Consider the following 18067-nt stretch of genomic DNA (forward strand, 5'->3'; position numbering starts at 1 on the left):
GGTATTTGTCGAATTTTTTATACCAATTCTGACAAGTACGATATGTTATGCAACCAGCACCATAAGTTTTACATATTTCCTTGTGACCCTCAGCAGCTTTCGAAAATGTTCGTTACTGCACTCCGTTTGAAATTAATCCACAACTAATAGCTTCAATAAAAATCACGCACTACTTGCTTCTAAAACGAAATTGCTTAGTTGCCAACATTATATATTGTTGTTCAATGCCCCTATTTTAGAAAAAAAAAAAATAATTTTCATATTCAACCCTCTCGAAAACATGAAGGTAAGTGTTTTTTTAGAAAATAGGAGGAGGTTGGACGTCGGTACGTGAACAAAAACAGGAGTGTTCCGTTCCTTTATAAGGATAATTTTTGATCCCGGAATGCGAAAAAACTAACTGAGGTCAGATTATTAAGTTTATAATTTTATATTCTTTAGATAAATGTGTTTCATTTGTTACTTCAGCCTACATATATAATAATACTAACATGCAACAACCGGATATATGATTTTACATATTTTACTACAGAAATATGTGATAAAACTTGCATAACAATTCAATATAAGTCAATAACGTATTTAGCATGTCGCACACTCTTGAATATTTAAAAGTAATATCCGTGTCCAAAGTGAAACTTGACAATTATAAATTACAATGAAATAGTACGTCAAATTAATTGTCAGAACTTAGTATCATAGTATATATAATGAGAAATCAGTGGGGTACTATATACCAAAGCATTTAAAACGAACGAGCTGTCAGCAACGTTGTCAAGGTGTGTTTCGAAATAATATGAGGAGAATACAAAAAAAAGCATCTTTTTCGATTAAATAATCGAAAGGTATAGCAAAAAACTATTGAAAGAAAGTTTTTTTTCTTTATTATCCACAGTTTCTCATTAAAACGGATTAATTTGCTTTCAGTGGTTGGCAACAAACAGCTTTTAATGCAAATATTTTGAATTTCTCTCTGGTAGACTTATGAGAAATCTGTCAATTAAATACCGATACTCACGTTGTTTTAAGTTCGATGTCTTGCCATCTTCCATCAACTCTGCACGTGGTGGCACGTAGTTGTTAATAAATGAGAAAAATACAGTCCACGATTTTTATTATAAAAAATTAAAGTGCCCACGGAAACCAGCCCAAAATAAAAACATGGTCCTTCGAGCCGGATAATATAATATGAAAGGGCTTTGAATAGAATAATACAGTTAGAGTTGAAGTGATACCGACGTTTTCAGTAGTTTTGTGAAGGTCGCCCAGGTTGCTGTTTCATTCCACCATTAGTTTCAAGTACAATAAAGACGTAGCCATTTTGTGGAGGGTCAGCAGTTTATCACCATCACACTAACCTGTAGATCAGTTCTATTTTCATATTATCTTGTTCTTGAATCTCTAATTTGTAAGCATGTAGGATAAACTTAAGTTGAAAACAAAAAAAAGAATAATTAAAACTCGCCTCACTAAATTTAAAACTTATTTCGAAACTATTAGTCAAAATGAATTATCTGACGTGATTTGTAAAAGTTTACAAGATAGGCTTGAAAAGTTCGAACCGTTTTATCATGAATTGTTACAAATCCATACGAATATACAAGTACTTTCAGAAGAGGATAACGAAGAGGAAATCCAACAGTTTGAAGATAATTATTTTGAACTAGTTGGTAATATAAAAGCTTTAATATATAACTACTCGGCAGATACTCATAGTTTTCATTCAGAAAACAGGTCAGAAAGAGGTTCTCAAGTAGGTTCACTGACGGGTAATATTAATAATCTAACTTATAGAGAATCTGTAAAATTACCTCCGATTCAACTTCCGCGTTTTGATGGACAATATAGCTCTTCGTTTGAATTCTGTGATGCCTTTGTAGGTTTAGTAGACAGTAATTTGCAATTAACAGGCTATTAAAAGTTCTATTACATGCGTCAGGCTCTATCAGCAGAAGCCCTCAAAACCATTAAATCTCTTAAAGTTACAGATGCGAATTACAGTACTGCGTGGTCAAAAATGATAGATAGGTATGAAAATGAAAATTTAATAACGCACAATCATATACAAGAAATTTTTGAGTGTCCAGCAGTAACGAAAGAATCTTTCACCGCGTTGTGAAATTTATCCGCTCTTAAAGCACAAGGTGAGGAGGTAACATCATAGGACAGACTTATTATATACATACTTGTATCTAAATTTGACGTCGTTACTAAAAGAGAATGGGAATCTTACATGATATAGAAACTTTCGCAAAAAATAAATGTGAAATAGTAGAAAAAATGTCGGCTGATAAAAATAATAAACAACATATCAGAAAAATATCAGCCTCATTTGTCACAACCATTTCTAATCAGAAAACTGCTATAAAATGCCATTTGTGTCATCAATCGCATTCAATTTATAAATGTAACAATTATTAAATATATATCTCCAAGAACGCTGGTTAAAAATCAAAGAAAATAACTTATGTACTAATTGTTTGAAACCAAATCACCCGTTCTGGAAAGCAAAAGGATGTTCAATATGTTATAAACATCATAATTCTTTATTGCATTATGAAAAGCCATATGATACCGTTGGGGCCACATTTTGTATCAATAGCGACAGTGAATCGTCGAAAAATCCGATCAGTCGAACATCCGACAACAAAAACCCCATTGAAAGCATTTTTTGCGATAACGAAAACAAGCCGTGTTCATCTAGTCAAGGAGTCGGTATTATTGAAAATCGACAAATATCTCTAGTCACGAAACGAAAAGTATGTATTATATTTCTAAAGTCTTATTGACGTCAGCTGTAATAAAAATTAAAAATAATAATAACGAATTTATTTTCCGTAGGGCTTTGTTAAGACAGTTGCTGTCAAAGTAATTTTATTTCAGAAAAAATGTATCAAAAGTTGGTATTACACCACGTAAACAAGCAAGTTAAAATTCAAATAAAGTCATGTTATGGGGAATTTCAAGCTCAGTTAGATTGTCTTGTATTATCCAATATTACGGAAAATTTACCATTAGCATCATTCAACAAAACATTATTAAACATACCGGATTATGTACAGCTGGCAGACCCTAATTTTAATAGAAATTTTAATAGGGTCAGATATTTTCTGGAATTTGTTATGTACGGGACAAATAGACTTAGGTCCTAATTTACCGATATTAAGAAACACATATCTCGGGTGGATAATTGCGGGAAATTTATTTATTAATACATCTAGTACAAAACCTAATGACACCGTAGCGTGTTTAAATATAAGTCAAGATATTTTAAGCCAACAACTTGTTAAATTTTGGAACATAGAAGAAATGCAGAGTAATCAGCAAAAGTTATCCTCTTCGGAAGAATATTGCGAAAATTACTTCCGGGGACTACTCGCAGAGATAAATCTGGTAGGTAGTAGGTTTATGAAAGAGTATGCTGCGTATGGATACATGTCTATAATCACTAACAGTGTAGATAAAAATGCAAATCAAGTATTTTATTTACCCCATCACGCTGTTATTAAAGCGTCTAGTTTAACAACTCGGTTGCGCGTAGTTTTCGACGCTTCAGCAAAGTCTGATACCGGAATATGATGAGGCTCAGTTTGTGGGACCGAAGTATCAAAACGATCTATTAAATATTATTTTGAGATTTAGAAAATATTATTATGTATTAACCGGCGACATCTCGAAGATGTATTGTCAGGTGTTAATTCATGAAGATGAGCGTAGTTTTCAACGAATATTGTGGCGACCCATCGAAAGATATTGACATTTATGAACTCAATACGGTGACATTTGGCATGGCGGCTTCACCATACTTAGCTATAAAATGCTTACATTACTTAGCAGAACAACATATTGAATCACATATCGCGGCAAGTAAAGTCATAAAGTCATGAGTTTTACATCGACGACTTGTTAACCGGGGCGGATTCAAAAGTTGAATTACTCAACATTCATAAAGAAATCATCAAAATATTGAGTAGTGCGGGTTTTGATCGCAGAAAATGGTTTAGAAACGATTTAAATATATTAGAAAGTATAAACGATGATAATGGTTTAGAAATGAATATCCTACCGTTCGGGAAAACGAATTAAATAAAACTTGGTGAATTTTATGGAACACTCAGAATGATTCTATCATGGATTCTATAACGGAGAATAACCAGATTTATAATACAAAAAGGTTAATTTTATCAGCCATTAGTCAAATATTTGATCCTTGGAATTATTAAGGCCATTTAAAATTAGAGCCAAAATATTGATGCAGGAGATGTGATCAATGAATATTTCTTGGATCACGATCATTCCACATAATTTACAAACAAAGTGGAATGAATTTAAAACCAACCTAGTATTTTTGAAAAATCTAAAGGTACCTAGACAAGTTTTATTTTCAGATTGTAGTAGTATAGAATTACATGTTTTTTGTAACGCATCAGAGAAGGCTTACGGTGCGTGCGCGTTTCTTCGATGTGTAAGTACTAACGGGAAGATAACGAGTAATCTTCTCTGTGCAAAAAATTGTGTTGCATCCTTAAAGAAAATAACGTTATCAAGATTGCCTTGTTAGCTGCTGGACTTTCACACACGATCACTAACGCTTTAAATTCAAATATCAATAAAACCTATTATTACTCCGATTCAACGATAGCACTCGCTTAGATAAAGAGTGAACCACATCGGTGGAAAACATTTGTGTCCAATCGGACAAGTGACATACAGACTTTAAGCGACAAATCAAAGTGGTATCACATGAAATCTAATGAAAACCCCGCGGATATTTTGTCACGTGGGTGCTCAATGAATAGCCTAATACCAGAATCTACGATTTAAAGTAATAAAATTATAACTATTTCACAAAATGGATTAGCTCATACTTTGTTGAATAAGTTTTCCAGCTTCATGAAAACGCTCAGAGTAACGGCCTATATAATGAGGTTTTGTGACAATCTTAAAGCAAAATTTAGAAATAGTCCATGTGTAGAGAAAACTATAATTTTAAAACCTAATGAATTAAAAAACGCAGAAAATTTTGTGATAAAGGAAATACAAAAGTTTCAATAATACCCCCTTACCAAAACAAAGTTCAATTCTCTCTTTAAATCCGTTCTTAAAGGATGATATTATACGGGTAGGGGGCGTCTATATAAAATCAAATCAAACATATGATACAAGCAGGCACCCTATAGTTCTTCCAAGGTCTCATGTTTTAACTGATCTGATCCTAACTCATGTGCATCAGAAACTATATCACTGCGGCACTCAATTGCTTTTATCTAATATTCGAGAAAAGTATTGGCCTACATCCTCAAGGAATGCGTAAAAAAATAATAAGAAAATGCATCATATGTATCAAGGCTTGACCCAGAGCTGCGACTTATTTAATGGGAAATATCCCGGAAGTTCGCGTTAACACATGTTCTCCATTTTTAAATGGGGGTTTTGACGTTGGAAATCCATTTTTGATAAAAGATTGAAAAACTCGTTTTCCGAAACTAATTAAAGGTTATTTGTGTCTTTTTATATGTATGAGCAAAAATGCCATACATTTAGATCTCGTCACTGACCTAACTTCAGAAGTCTTTATGGCTATATTTGAACGATTTATTAGCAGGAGAGGGCAACCTGTAAACGTATATTCCGATAATGGAACAAATTTTAGCGGTGCTAGTAGAGAGCTTTCGAATTTGTATAAATTTATCGAGCGGCATAAAGAGAACATAGCTAATAATAACACTTCGCTTCATATAGCTTGGCATTTTATTCCTGCCGGAGCTCTCAATTTTGGCGGTATATGGGAGGCTGGGATAAAGGCAGTAAAATCGCATTTAAAAAAGTTTATTGGCACCAATCATTTAACTTAGGAAGATTATCTTACCGTTCTTATTCAAATATAGGGTGTCTTAAACTCCCGACCTTTATCCCCTCTTACTGCTGACCCAGAAGATTTTACAACCTTTACCCCGGAGCATTTCGTGTACTAGACTTAAAAACAAAGTGTGGTGAAATTAAACGTCCAGTTCATAAAATAAGTGTCTTACCTTTGAATGATTGACATTTTTGTTATAAACTTTATTGAAAGATATTTATTTTATATATTTAATATTATGATTATTCATTTATTTTTAAGTTTTATGTTTTTTGCAAGAACTTGGTTCTTCCAAGACCGGCGGAATGTTAAGTTCGATGTCTTTATTATTAAAAGTTTTGTATATGCGGCAACATTGTTGTATAGTTCTAGCGGTAGTGGTAGGGAAGCCAGTCTTCCATCAGCTCTGCATGTGGTAGCATGTAGTTGTTAATAAATTAGAAAATACAGTCCACGATTTTTATTATAAAAAATTAAAGTGCCCACGAAAACCAGCCGTAATAAAAACACACGTTGTAGAATACTTAGTTTGAATTGGTATATTTTCACTTATCATCTTCTATAAATGTCCACCTCTATCCTTATAAAGCTCCATGCGTACTTTCCATTCATTGAAACGGTGTTGGAAGGCTTCTTCTGTCAGCAATCGCATGTATATTTAATCCACAGTCAGATACAATCGAATACTGAATACACTTCTCACGCTACCACTACCCCAACACTCACAATTACACTGTCTGACGCGCGTTTCGATAACCAAGTTATCGGCTTCATGTGCGCCACCAAGATAAATCCTGGGTTTCACAGATATAATGTGTATAATGTAAATGATTGTTATTTTTGTTTGATTCTAACGAAGGGCGTCACAACTAAGTCCATACACACTGTACAGTACTTAAACTTGTCAGCCTACAGACCAACCCTACACAGTTCCGAACTGCCTGTGCCAAAGCCTCTAAATCAAGTAGAAAGTCAAGTCTGTTTCTAGTTTGTTCTTAGTTAACCCGATAGGGTATCTCAAGAGAGTGACCCAAGTTATAAACCGTCAACATCAAAACAACCGCATTTATTGATACAAAGTGATTTAAACGATTTAGTACGTGATTTTAGTTTGTTTAAAAAACAAACTGAGCTTTTGGTTAGGAAATTTCTGATTTCCGACATAGTGACGATAAAATGAAACCTTCGTTTTCTAAAACAGATGATTCAGTCAATCGTGATAACATAGTAATGAATTGATTGAATTTTAGATATGATACAAGGTAAAAGAATTTAAAAAATTATCCTATAGTGAACCCTGACGACCACCAATGCATATAACCTGATGAAAAATTTTGTAAAAGCTATGCCTAAATCCCTATGGCAGTGCATTCTTATACCTGAAAGAGAAATTTCTCAAAATCTGCGAAGCAAAAATTAAAAAGGGAATATTTATTGGTCCAAAAGTTACAAACACTTAATTATTGAGCTTATAATTTCATACTAAGGTGTGGGATGTAATATGTCTCCAAAAATACATATCCTGAACTCTCATCTGGATTACTTCCCCGAGAATTTGAGTGCTGTGTGTCACGAACAAGGCGCTATCAAGGGAAAAAAGTCTAGCTAGCAGATTACTGTTGGGAGAGTTAAAAGGGAACTACCAGAAGTCAAACATTTACGAAAATCATAGTTATTTATTGTTCATTAACGATTATTTTTTCAAAGTGTTGATGATTTTTGTTCTTTTATAAAAATATATATCTTGATGTCACAATGAAACCTGATGTGTAAATTTTTTCCATTATTGTTTGGTGACCATAGTGCATTAAAAATTTTGTTGACCAGTGTTATAGAAAAGGTTGAAAATCATCCAAAAGGAAATGAAACACTTCAAAAATACGACGTAATATCTGATGGTCTAATCTCATTAGAAAAGCCATCTAGTTGCTCAGTTTGATGTCAATAAATTGAATTAGTTTGTGTTATAATGATACAACGAAAACATATCGAGTTATCAGATGGAAAGAGTCAATCTGTTTTCGTTGAAAAGATGAAAATTATCATAGAATTGTATGAAATTTCGAAATAAGTTTACGGGATTTGCATAATCTACAAAATTTTTTGGAGGTTTTAAATGTTTTGAAAAAGGAGTAATGCGGTTGACACACAGAAAAACATTCTACGTCAAAAACGGACTCAAGTGTAACCAGATTTATTTTCACTCTCCTGTAGAATCACAGATCTTGGTCCAGAGAAGAATAGTTTCCTCCAAATAAATTTTTGGTCCTAATATTACATAAACACAAATGAGCAACCTGTGACTTCAAACTTCAGGAGTTTTATATATGGTAATTATCTTGATTTAGCCACACAATGCAGAGACTTTGGATTAATTGAGTCGGATAGCAAACCCACTACCATCAAATCTTCCGCAATAGCATCATGTTACTTCACCGAAGTGTATGGCTTGTTTGGTATAAATCGACTGATGCCCGACGGATGGATGTAGCTCTTAATGATATGTACGGAATAATAATAGCATGTCTCGAATCCACTACGATTGAATGACTTCATCATCACATCGAATTAGTACTACGATATGTTAAAAGAGAAACAACACCGAACAAGGAAAAAAAGACAGTGAAATAAGAAAACACTCATTCGTTATATGGAAACGAACCTCACATATAAAGCCACTGCAATTCAGTTAGAGCTTCCTAAAATCATCAAAAGGATAACTAGCTAAGGGCTTCTTTCCTTCCTAACAATTATAAAATACCATCTGAAACTCTGTCACTAAGACATGATGGTGCATAGATGACGTGCAAATAGGTTGAAACTAGGTTTGTCTATCCAGGGCTACGATGGTATACTAGAAAATATGAAATGTGACTCCAGAAGATCATAAAGCACATAGTCCAGTGTGTTATGTATCCAGCCACCTTACAATACTTATATCAAGCCTCAGAGAATTCGCTAGTTGTGTTGAAATTACGATAAAATTATATATAATTTACTTATTTCTAACAGTACGAATATGTCAATTTTTCCCGAGGGAATTAAGAGAAATAGTCCTTCCTGGTACAATTGAATAAACGCGTATTTGCTAGAACACATTAATAGAAACAAAGAAATATATAAAAAATGTGTGGTAATTGTGTTTCAAAATTTCAAATAAATTTCTTATTAAATCTACAATTTTCAATTAGATTTAGTGTGTAATGAGGTGTAGATCATTCCAAACAAGTTTCTCCATTTTTTTTTCAATTAATTGATATTTTTTAGAGCAGTATATTTGTTATAAATTATTATTTTTATTTTGAAGTCAGATAGCACCTGCTATTTTTATTCCGATATGGCAACGCCGATTTCACCTATGAGGAAGATAAGTAGGTGCACAACTTAAAAATAAAGGGTTACTGACCTGAAAATCTTGCTAGGAATCGGAGGAAGTCGGTGGCGAGGGCTTGCGCCAGACACCGAAATACCAGGGGAAGGGGGAAGCGCCACCCCCACCCCTGCGAAGACCACATCACGTGCGCCACTGCAACATAAAAAAAACAGTTAAATTATTTCCCAAGCTCATTAAATGTGTAACAGATAATAACAAAGTGTGACGAGTATGTCGATGGGGGTTATTTATGTCAAACTGGGGTAGTTACTAACCTACTTCATGGATATTTGATACATTGCTGTAATAATATTATTTTGTGATTTGTAGTTTCGAGTAGTTTTAATGATATTACAGTCAAGATTTTTTTATGCGAATCATTTATTTAAAAAAATAATTTTATGATGGTGATAGTATTTATGAAGCAATTTTTTTTCATTGTTCATTGTATATGTCATCATATGTCTGAATATTTTGAAATTTTCGAAATAGTCTTTTTTCCTGTATTTTAAAAAATATAGTATATTTTATATCAGTTTTTGGGGTGTGAGCGCAATTTTTTCTGTGGAATTCATATGTTCAGTAATATTACAAAACATTATACAAACATGGTACATGTAAATCAGCATGTTTATAATTGCAATATTGAACACAAAGAGAGTAGTAGATTTATAAACCATCGACTTTTCTAAAGCTAGTGTAAGATTTCAAATCTGAGTTGATACGGAGACGTGAAACAAATTATAGTACAGGTAAAATAGGTTTAAACCTGAAATTAAATTGGGCGTTTCTGATGTTCTAGATTCTCAGAGGTTTTCGGTTACTGCATAATTTTTGACTTGGTAAATTTTCGAAAATCTTGCGAGATGAAGAGATATATTGGCCACATAAGCACTTGAAGTTTCAATGGATACATTTCATCACTCACCATATAAACAAGCAAATCCATCGAGAGATTTGTCGTTCGAGTTATTATCAATATTTTTATATATATATATATATATATATATATATATATATATATATATATATATATATATATATATATATATATATATATATAATTATAACTATAACTATAAACTAACTTTTAAAAAACGCGGTTATAAACACTACCTTCGTTCTTGGTTAATTATTTCAATATTCACAGACTTCTCAATAGTTTGTTTCTCTTTCACAAAAAATTTTTTTCGAATTCTACGTAGTTTTCGAGTTATTCGCGATTCAAATATTTTTGAGCTTTAAAACTCATTTTATAATGGAAATTTTGAGGTTAGGAAAAACATGAAACCTTTTTTGTACAAAATGTAGTGCTCTACATATTTTTCCCGGTAGTGCCGATATCCTCATAGTTTTCTGGTTAGCCGCAATTCAATATATTTTTGAACACATGAACCCGTTTTACGGTGAAAATTTTGAGGTTAGGAAAAATGCTCCAAGACCAATCAGTAGAAAATTTGGTGTTATACATTTTTTGCTGTAGAACTTTTTTCGAATTCCTCGTAGTTTTTGAATTATTCGCCATTCAAAATATTTTTGAGTATTTTTGAGGTTTTAAGTCCCAAAATTTCGAAAATCCTTGCACGTAATTTTGTTAAGAGTTGCTAGACTTATTCAGTCTCCCAGAAACTCCCAGAATCTAGAAAATCAAATAATTTGCTGTACTATTATTTAAACTTATCAAGAATAATAATAATAAAGGTCAGAATAAAGAAAGGTAATTATTCAACTATCCATATATCTGATCTGGTTAAGTGTGTAGAACTATTCTGCATATTTTGATAATCTAAATAAAACGCCATTAGAAATCAAAGGGGGACAGTAATGTCGTTTTCTTAAATTAAATTCAAACAAATAAAATTTCAGTTTTATTCTCAGTCAATAGAGTAATCACTTCCGTTTTCAACATTTTACTATATCTAGTGGCATGGCATTTTGTATATCATCCAAATGTTTTGCTACTAAGAAAATGTTGTAGCGATGTCGTGTTGCAGAATGAGACCTGTCAAACGGAAAATGGCCGTAAACTGTATGAAAATTTTATTCGATTCAATTCTCAGTACGTCGTGGTGTCGTGGTTATTAATTTGGAGTGAGCCACTGCCTTTTGCGTTTTGATTAATCTCATAGTCACTTTTTGTCACCGGTCATCAAGCGATCGAAACACAGTTTTGTATAATACCATTGAAGCAATATATTACATGTGATGGACCAGTTGACTTTGTGGGGACACAAACACCTGCTCTGCTTATTTCTCCGATATTCTTGGAATGTTCTTGGATGTTGGTTAAAGGTTTCGGGGATTCCTCGGTTGTCTGACATAAATCTGTTGCCCTTAGCATCTCGTTATCGGAAGATGTTGGTCTTCCTGATCGACAGGAGTCAGAGTGATTAAAATAAGCTGATTTGAACTTAGAGTATCATTCAATGGATTCAATTACGGAAGCCTTACATACAGAAAAATGGCTGGAATAGATTTGAAAAATGATCCACAAAGTGATCAAGTATCATCTTCAGTAAAATCTCTTTTAGAAATCGCAAAAATAGTTAGTTGATAATTTACTTGATTCCTGTCTATAATTGAACAATTCCGAACGAGCAAGACACTTACAGGAAATTCTTCAAGAGAATATTCTCTGCTTCTGGGGTTTCGAGATCGTTAACAGGTGCAAAAATGTGGATTCATAACTTCCAAACCAAATGCAAGCATGTTTCTTTCTTATTTCTATATTTGTTTCTCTTAAGCCTTTCTGCTGGCTTCATAACTTTCCATCGTACCAGTTAAAAATGATTGCTGTAGAAAATGTTAAATCGTAAATTATTTTCGTGAAGTTATCGGTTTTTTCATCCAACGCTATACAAAATTTAGTTTTAATATATATCAATTGAACAAAATAGATTGGATCCCATAAAAAATGTACTGATGCATTCTACTTGGTTATAGTTGGTATAAGCTTTAAAAATTCCACCACAGTGCCTCCATCACGTGTGTTCCCTAGTTCAAAGAAAATAACGAATGGAGACTTTCGGTGTTCTAGATATGGTGACATGAAAAAAAATTGATACAATCTGCGGAAATTCAATGCCCCTTAACACCCACGACGTCCCCAGGCGGAGGTTTGCTCCATTCTTTTTACACCTTCAGCTTGTCCACAACTTCTGCCAATCCATAGCCATTTGGTGCAAGTTCCTCTCTGTTATTTTTCTAAATAAATCCTCACCTCATCCAATCATTTCGACCTCTCTTCACTTTCCTATCATTCTTATCCCAGCTTCCGATCCAGTTCTATATTTTGTTTTCTTTTATCATCTTTCTCTCTCTCTCTCAAGCACTTTTTTTATTAACTGATTTGTTCTTGTTTTATATTTTCGGTTCCTCAATAGAACGTATAATTTTACTTTCGATTCTCAACATTCTTTCTTAATAATACTCATCGTAACTGCGCCATAAGTCATGATGGGCCTTATTGTTGCTCTATATATTTCAAATTTTGGTTTTATTTCTTTGCTTTCTTCATACAACTAACTACAAACTGTAAAATAATATTACATTAGGTATAAATGCAAGAGTGCGGAATGCAATTTAATAAAAACCATTGAAGGCGTTCTCAATCAAAAAGTTAATCAACAAATTGAATGAAATCACTGAAGAATTACCAATTATAGCTTAACATGAGTACGAGTATGTAATAAGCAGTAATTAAAACAAGTTGTTAACTGTAGACAATCTATATCAACCATAAACGCTCAAAAGAAAAAAATATTTTATATAAAATAATGATAGTATCAAGATTTCGAGAAATTTCCAGAGCGGGTTTTGTTGGGATATCACAAATCTGCAAAAAAATCCTATCTCGTTTAATGAAGGTCCTTAAGAATATTATACGTTGTTTATAATGAGTGATTTTTTTGCTGGTATCTTTTTGGCAACAGATCAACACGTGAATCGTGTCTTGTGTCATCGTCAAATTTGTTCACTTGGTCTATAATTTAGACATGAATCAACTTACGAACGAACAACGCTTATAAATTATAGAATTTTACTATAAAATTTCATGCTCGGTTAAGAGAGTGCATCGCGCACTTCTTCCAATTTATAGGCATTTTGTTCGGCCTACTGAGGAAGCTTGTGACTAAATTTCAAACCCAGTTTACACTATTGGACATTAAACCACTAACGCGCAAAAGAAAATATTGCGGCTGTATCCGTAGCAATTGGGCCTCTGTTACTCCACTACGTGGAAAATTTTGCCAGAGGGTTTGGGTGTAAAATCTTATATGATACGGCTGGGGCAAGAATTGACGCCACAAAATCTCCCACAACGTTTAACATTTGGTAAATGGGCGCTGGCAAAGTTGGAGGAAGATCCATTTTTTATTGAAAAATTATGTTCAGCGACGAAGTTCATTTCTGGTTGAATGGATACGTCAACAGCAAAATTACCGCATCTAGAGTGAAGACCTGCCAGAGACATTGCAATGCATCCCAAAAAAGTCACTGTTTGCTGTAGATTATGGGCCGGTGGCATCATCAGGCAGGCCGTACTTCTTCAAAAGCAACGATGGCCGGAACGTTACTGTGAATGGCGAGCGCTCCCGTATGATGATTGACGATTTTTTTTGCCCAAAATGGAAGAATTAGACATACCTGCAACAAGACGGTGCCGCATGCCACGGCACGCCAAACAATGGCCAAATTGAGAGCCGCCTTCGGTGACCATCTCATTTTTAGGGCCCGTCAATTGGCTGTCTAGACCGTGTGATTTAACGCCTTTGGACTATTTCTTGCGGGACCATGTTAAGGCTAATGTCTACAGGGATAAACTAGCAACGATTGACGCACTGGAAGCCAATATTGAAGCATTTATTCGTGAAATACCGGCCGATATGTTGGAGAGAGTGTGCCAAAATTGGACCTTGCGCATGGGTTATCTAAAGCGGAGCCGTTGACGTAAGCTTTGCTAACTGAGTTGTTTTTGGGGAATTATTGGTTTGAACGTGTATTTAGTGTTAAAATCAATTTATTAAACAACTAATTTGACTTTTTATTCGATTTTACATCGGTAAGTACGAATATAATACATCATCAACTTTTAACATTTTATAATACCTAAAATGCCGTAAGACGGGAAGATTACAATGCTTATGTTAGAGGTAAATAGTGTTTATTATTTCGTACAATGGGTAAATCTCTGCATAATTTTCAAAATTGCGTCTGATTATATTTGTAACGGTATATTAATCAACAATTATTTTCAGAAAATGGCTGTAGCACAGCCAATTCATGAGCACACATAAGTTTTGGTTGAATATTTGAGATGGAAAAAAAACAACGGCGGACCTTTTCAATCTCTTCCATCTGTTCAGTTGATATTATATTGAAATTAACATCTATTTAAGGACATATCTATTTCTATTATACAGGGTGTTTCTATATTCGACCGACAACACCGTACCACAGAGAGATATCAATAAATGATTCATTTTGATATAGGAATACGAACCCTTACGGGCCTTAGTTGCCTCAGCAACAAAAATAACATAGATAGTTGCAAGGGGAACAACTGTACACTACAAATTCCACAATTTCATGTTTATTTTTGATACGCGTGTTTTTCCGGTAATGTCCTCAACATTAAGGAAAGTGCAATGTTATTCATCAAAAGGCAGTACTCTAAGACAGATTAGCTTAAATGTTGTGTCATTTTTATTTCTAATAAAATAATTTGACGTATTTTTATGTTATCTCGTACGTATGTATAATTAAACATAAATTTCATTCGCGAAACTTAATATGGTATGTTGTCGTTAGTATTGTTTTACACCATCAAATATTGTTTTATACTCATGAATATGTTGATGGCTCTGAACTTTTGGTCAAACGATCTTTCAGGATTTTTCGTTTTACATCAATATAACTGTGACGTTATTTAATTGCCAGGCAATAGATAGTTTCCTTAATGAGATCTTTAAACTGTCAATAAAAATAATTATTAAAACTAATATGGATTTTCGGAGGAGTTCGCTAATTATAATTTTTTACATCAATCTAATACCCACGAGTGTCCTTGCTATATCTATTTTTTTAGGTTTCATTGCTTTATACATTCTCTAAATATGACATATTTAGAAACCGTATACCTCACATTATATCACAAATTGATGAATTGTTATTAACATCCGCTTGTTGCAGTGTTTGGAAATAATTTAGATATTTTTATATTTAGTTTATATTGTAAAGCTATAATATAAACGTAAATATTGGTATACGGTGAATGGCTAAATTTTGGAATATAATGATTCTATAGGAAGAGGAAGAATTTTTACGTTTTTAGAATGGCCATGTTCTATTCCACTCCACATCTCAATTGAAAGGGATGTTAAATCTCTATTCTAAATATTTGATTAAATATTTTATCGAATTAATTAAAAAGAGGTCCTAGTATTTGACAAAAGGTTTATAGCTATTTTTTAGAGTAGTAAAAAAACAAATCGTAAAACTTAAGTGGGAGAACCAGTGGTTATGATACGATTTAACTTCAGAAGATCTCAACAATATAATCTTTGATAGATTTTGAAATTGTTCAAATGATGTATATATCGCAGGTATATTGTGACATTACAATCTCACTAGTGATAATTCAATTGTGCAATGCCTATGGCCACTGTGAGGGTAATCAAATGCTTTTGCCGTAAGTTCCTGTAAACGGTATATACAGTAGAGCGTTGACCAAGGGAAACGTAGAATAATTTAAGTTATAGAGTTTTTACTTACTTAAGGGTTTAAGTTAAATATTTTTCATTGGTTTATATTTTTACGAGGTACTGATGGAAACATACAAATAAGTTAGTGTAAGATATTAGTCTATTGTTAACATTTGAAGCCATTTAGTACGTGTAAGCGTTGGACAAGCACAATGGTCTAAAGAAAAATTTTACACAACATTTTATGAATTTATAGAGGTTATTACGTTATCCAGTTTTAAGTTATCAAGGTTCTACTGTAGTGTGAAAAGCTAGTATATTGGACACTTGTAGAAAATGAGCAGGATTATGACAAGAGCTGTTTTCATAGAAAACTTGATAGAGTTGGAAAGGGCTCTCACTGAAGCAAGCCAAAATAACAATATATACAATGACAATTGGCATAATATGTAACAAAACTAACTGCACATAGCAACCCTCCATAGAAATCTTGTAAATAGTGAGTCCTAAAAGTCCTAAGTTTAATACATGCAATATCAGTTTTTAGCAAATAAATTTCAAAATTAATTGTTAAATGATTATATAGAGGAGCGGGGGGCTAATTGTAACAATTTGTCGCTTCTTGGCTATGAAAGCTAACTTGTTTCGTATTTATGAAATCTAGCAGTACTGTTCCAATTAACAACTATTCAACTACCGATCCCAAATAAACTTTTGATCAAACCTGTAACGATTTTTGGTAGAAACGGCTTTGAAAAAAATCTGACGAGTGTTACAACTAACCCCGTGATTGGGACTAGTTGTAACAGGCTTGGGGCAAATTGTAACATTAGAAATTGAAAACCAGTTTTATATTTTATAAAGATTTATTTGGCATATTTAGCATAAGAAACTTTAAAACGCTGAAACTGGCTTAGACATTTCAAGTCAATTTTTTAATCTAAAAGAAAATATTCAAAAATAAACAAAAAATATGTAACATGTTTACTTAAACTATTAAGACATTTTAGGGTTCAGATTCCGAATCAGAGTTTAAAACTTTCTTTTTTACTTTTTCTATTCCTTGTCTTTTAGCTATTTTTATCTTATCTGTTTCTTCTCGATCTTTTGCCTTTTCCTTCACCCTTCTTAGTCTCTTGTGTTTTCTTTGTCTTATTTAACTTTTTTCGTGTTCTTTTTGTAACTCGTGTCTCTGGCGTGTCTGTGAGAACACAGCATTTTCTTTTACGTTGAGGGCGGTTAGTGAATTTTTGTGGTGGAGCTTTCGGGTAAAGCCTTATTTTAGATGGAGAGAAATCATTTTGCTTTTGAATACCAGAAGGTCCAGGAGTCGGCTAAAAGTTCGATGGACCCCCAGGTAAAGCTGAAGTTACTGAATTACAATTTTCCATGGAACTTATGATTTCACTGACAGTTAGATCTGTTGTCAAGCTGGAGGCGGTGATGTTCATATCTGTTTCAAATTCTTTGCTTGCAGGATTTGACTGATCAACAACATAACATAACAACATAAGATGGAGCAAAATCTGAATCTTTAAAAATATCTGCATTTAGAGGCCATATGCCTGTGGCTTTAAAACCATTCATAATATTAGAAGAATTCATTGCTAATGGCTAAGATAAGTAATTCTTGAATGGACCATAAACTTCAAAATCCAACGGCTACAGATTACGTGAACAGGGGGGGAGGGGAAACGATAGCATGATAATGTGACTTTCTGTTGCTTTTTTCACCACTGAGATGTTTACGTATAAATGATGATTGTCGAGTAATCGGAGGACAGGTTCTTGCTCCGACGAATTGAAAAACTTGATGAAATGATCCAGATATAAAATAAATTCTTATCATAGAACTTATAAGTAACGAGTTACAACTTGCCCAGTAAAAGTGTTACAACATACCCCACTGCGAGGTATTTTGCAATAGCCCCTATTAAAAAAAGTCGCCTACTTGGTGTAAAATAACATTAAATATAGTTAAACTAAACAGATGCTTAGTATGTTAGGTTGAAAATCAAACGAATGTTCTTCTATTATTTAGGTAAAAAATACTTGTTACTACTTGCCCCTGTTACAACTAGCCCCCCGCTGCCCATGTGTAAATAATCATTGTTTTGCATAGAAAAATCA

At 33.2% G+C, this 18067-nt stretch overlaps 1 protein-coding gene across 3 annotated transcripts in view; it reads right to left on the reverse strand.

The window, feature by feature from the left end:
* Positions 1-18067, reverse strand: part of LOC130452825 (protein spitz-like) — a 486395-nt gene that overhangs the window by 214013 nt on the left and 254315 nt on the right. For all 3 annotated transcript variants that reach the window (XM_056792290.1, XM_056792291.1, XM_056792289.1), the window contains one exon: positions 9267-9386. In XM_056792290.1, the coding sequence (XP_056648268.1) occupies positions 9267-9375 (109 nt within the window). In that variant the 5' untranslated portion in view covers positions 9376-9386. The remainder of the gene's footprint in view (positions 1-9266; positions 9387-18067) is intronic.

This window comes from Diorhabda sublineata, chromosome 2 (assembly GCF_026230105.1).
Source record: "Diorhabda sublineata isolate icDioSubl1.1 chromosome 2, icDioSubl1.1, whole genome shotgun sequence".
NCBI classification, from domain to species: Eukaryota; Metazoa; Arthropoda; class Insecta; order Coleoptera; family Chrysomelidae; genus Diorhabda; species Diorhabda sublineata.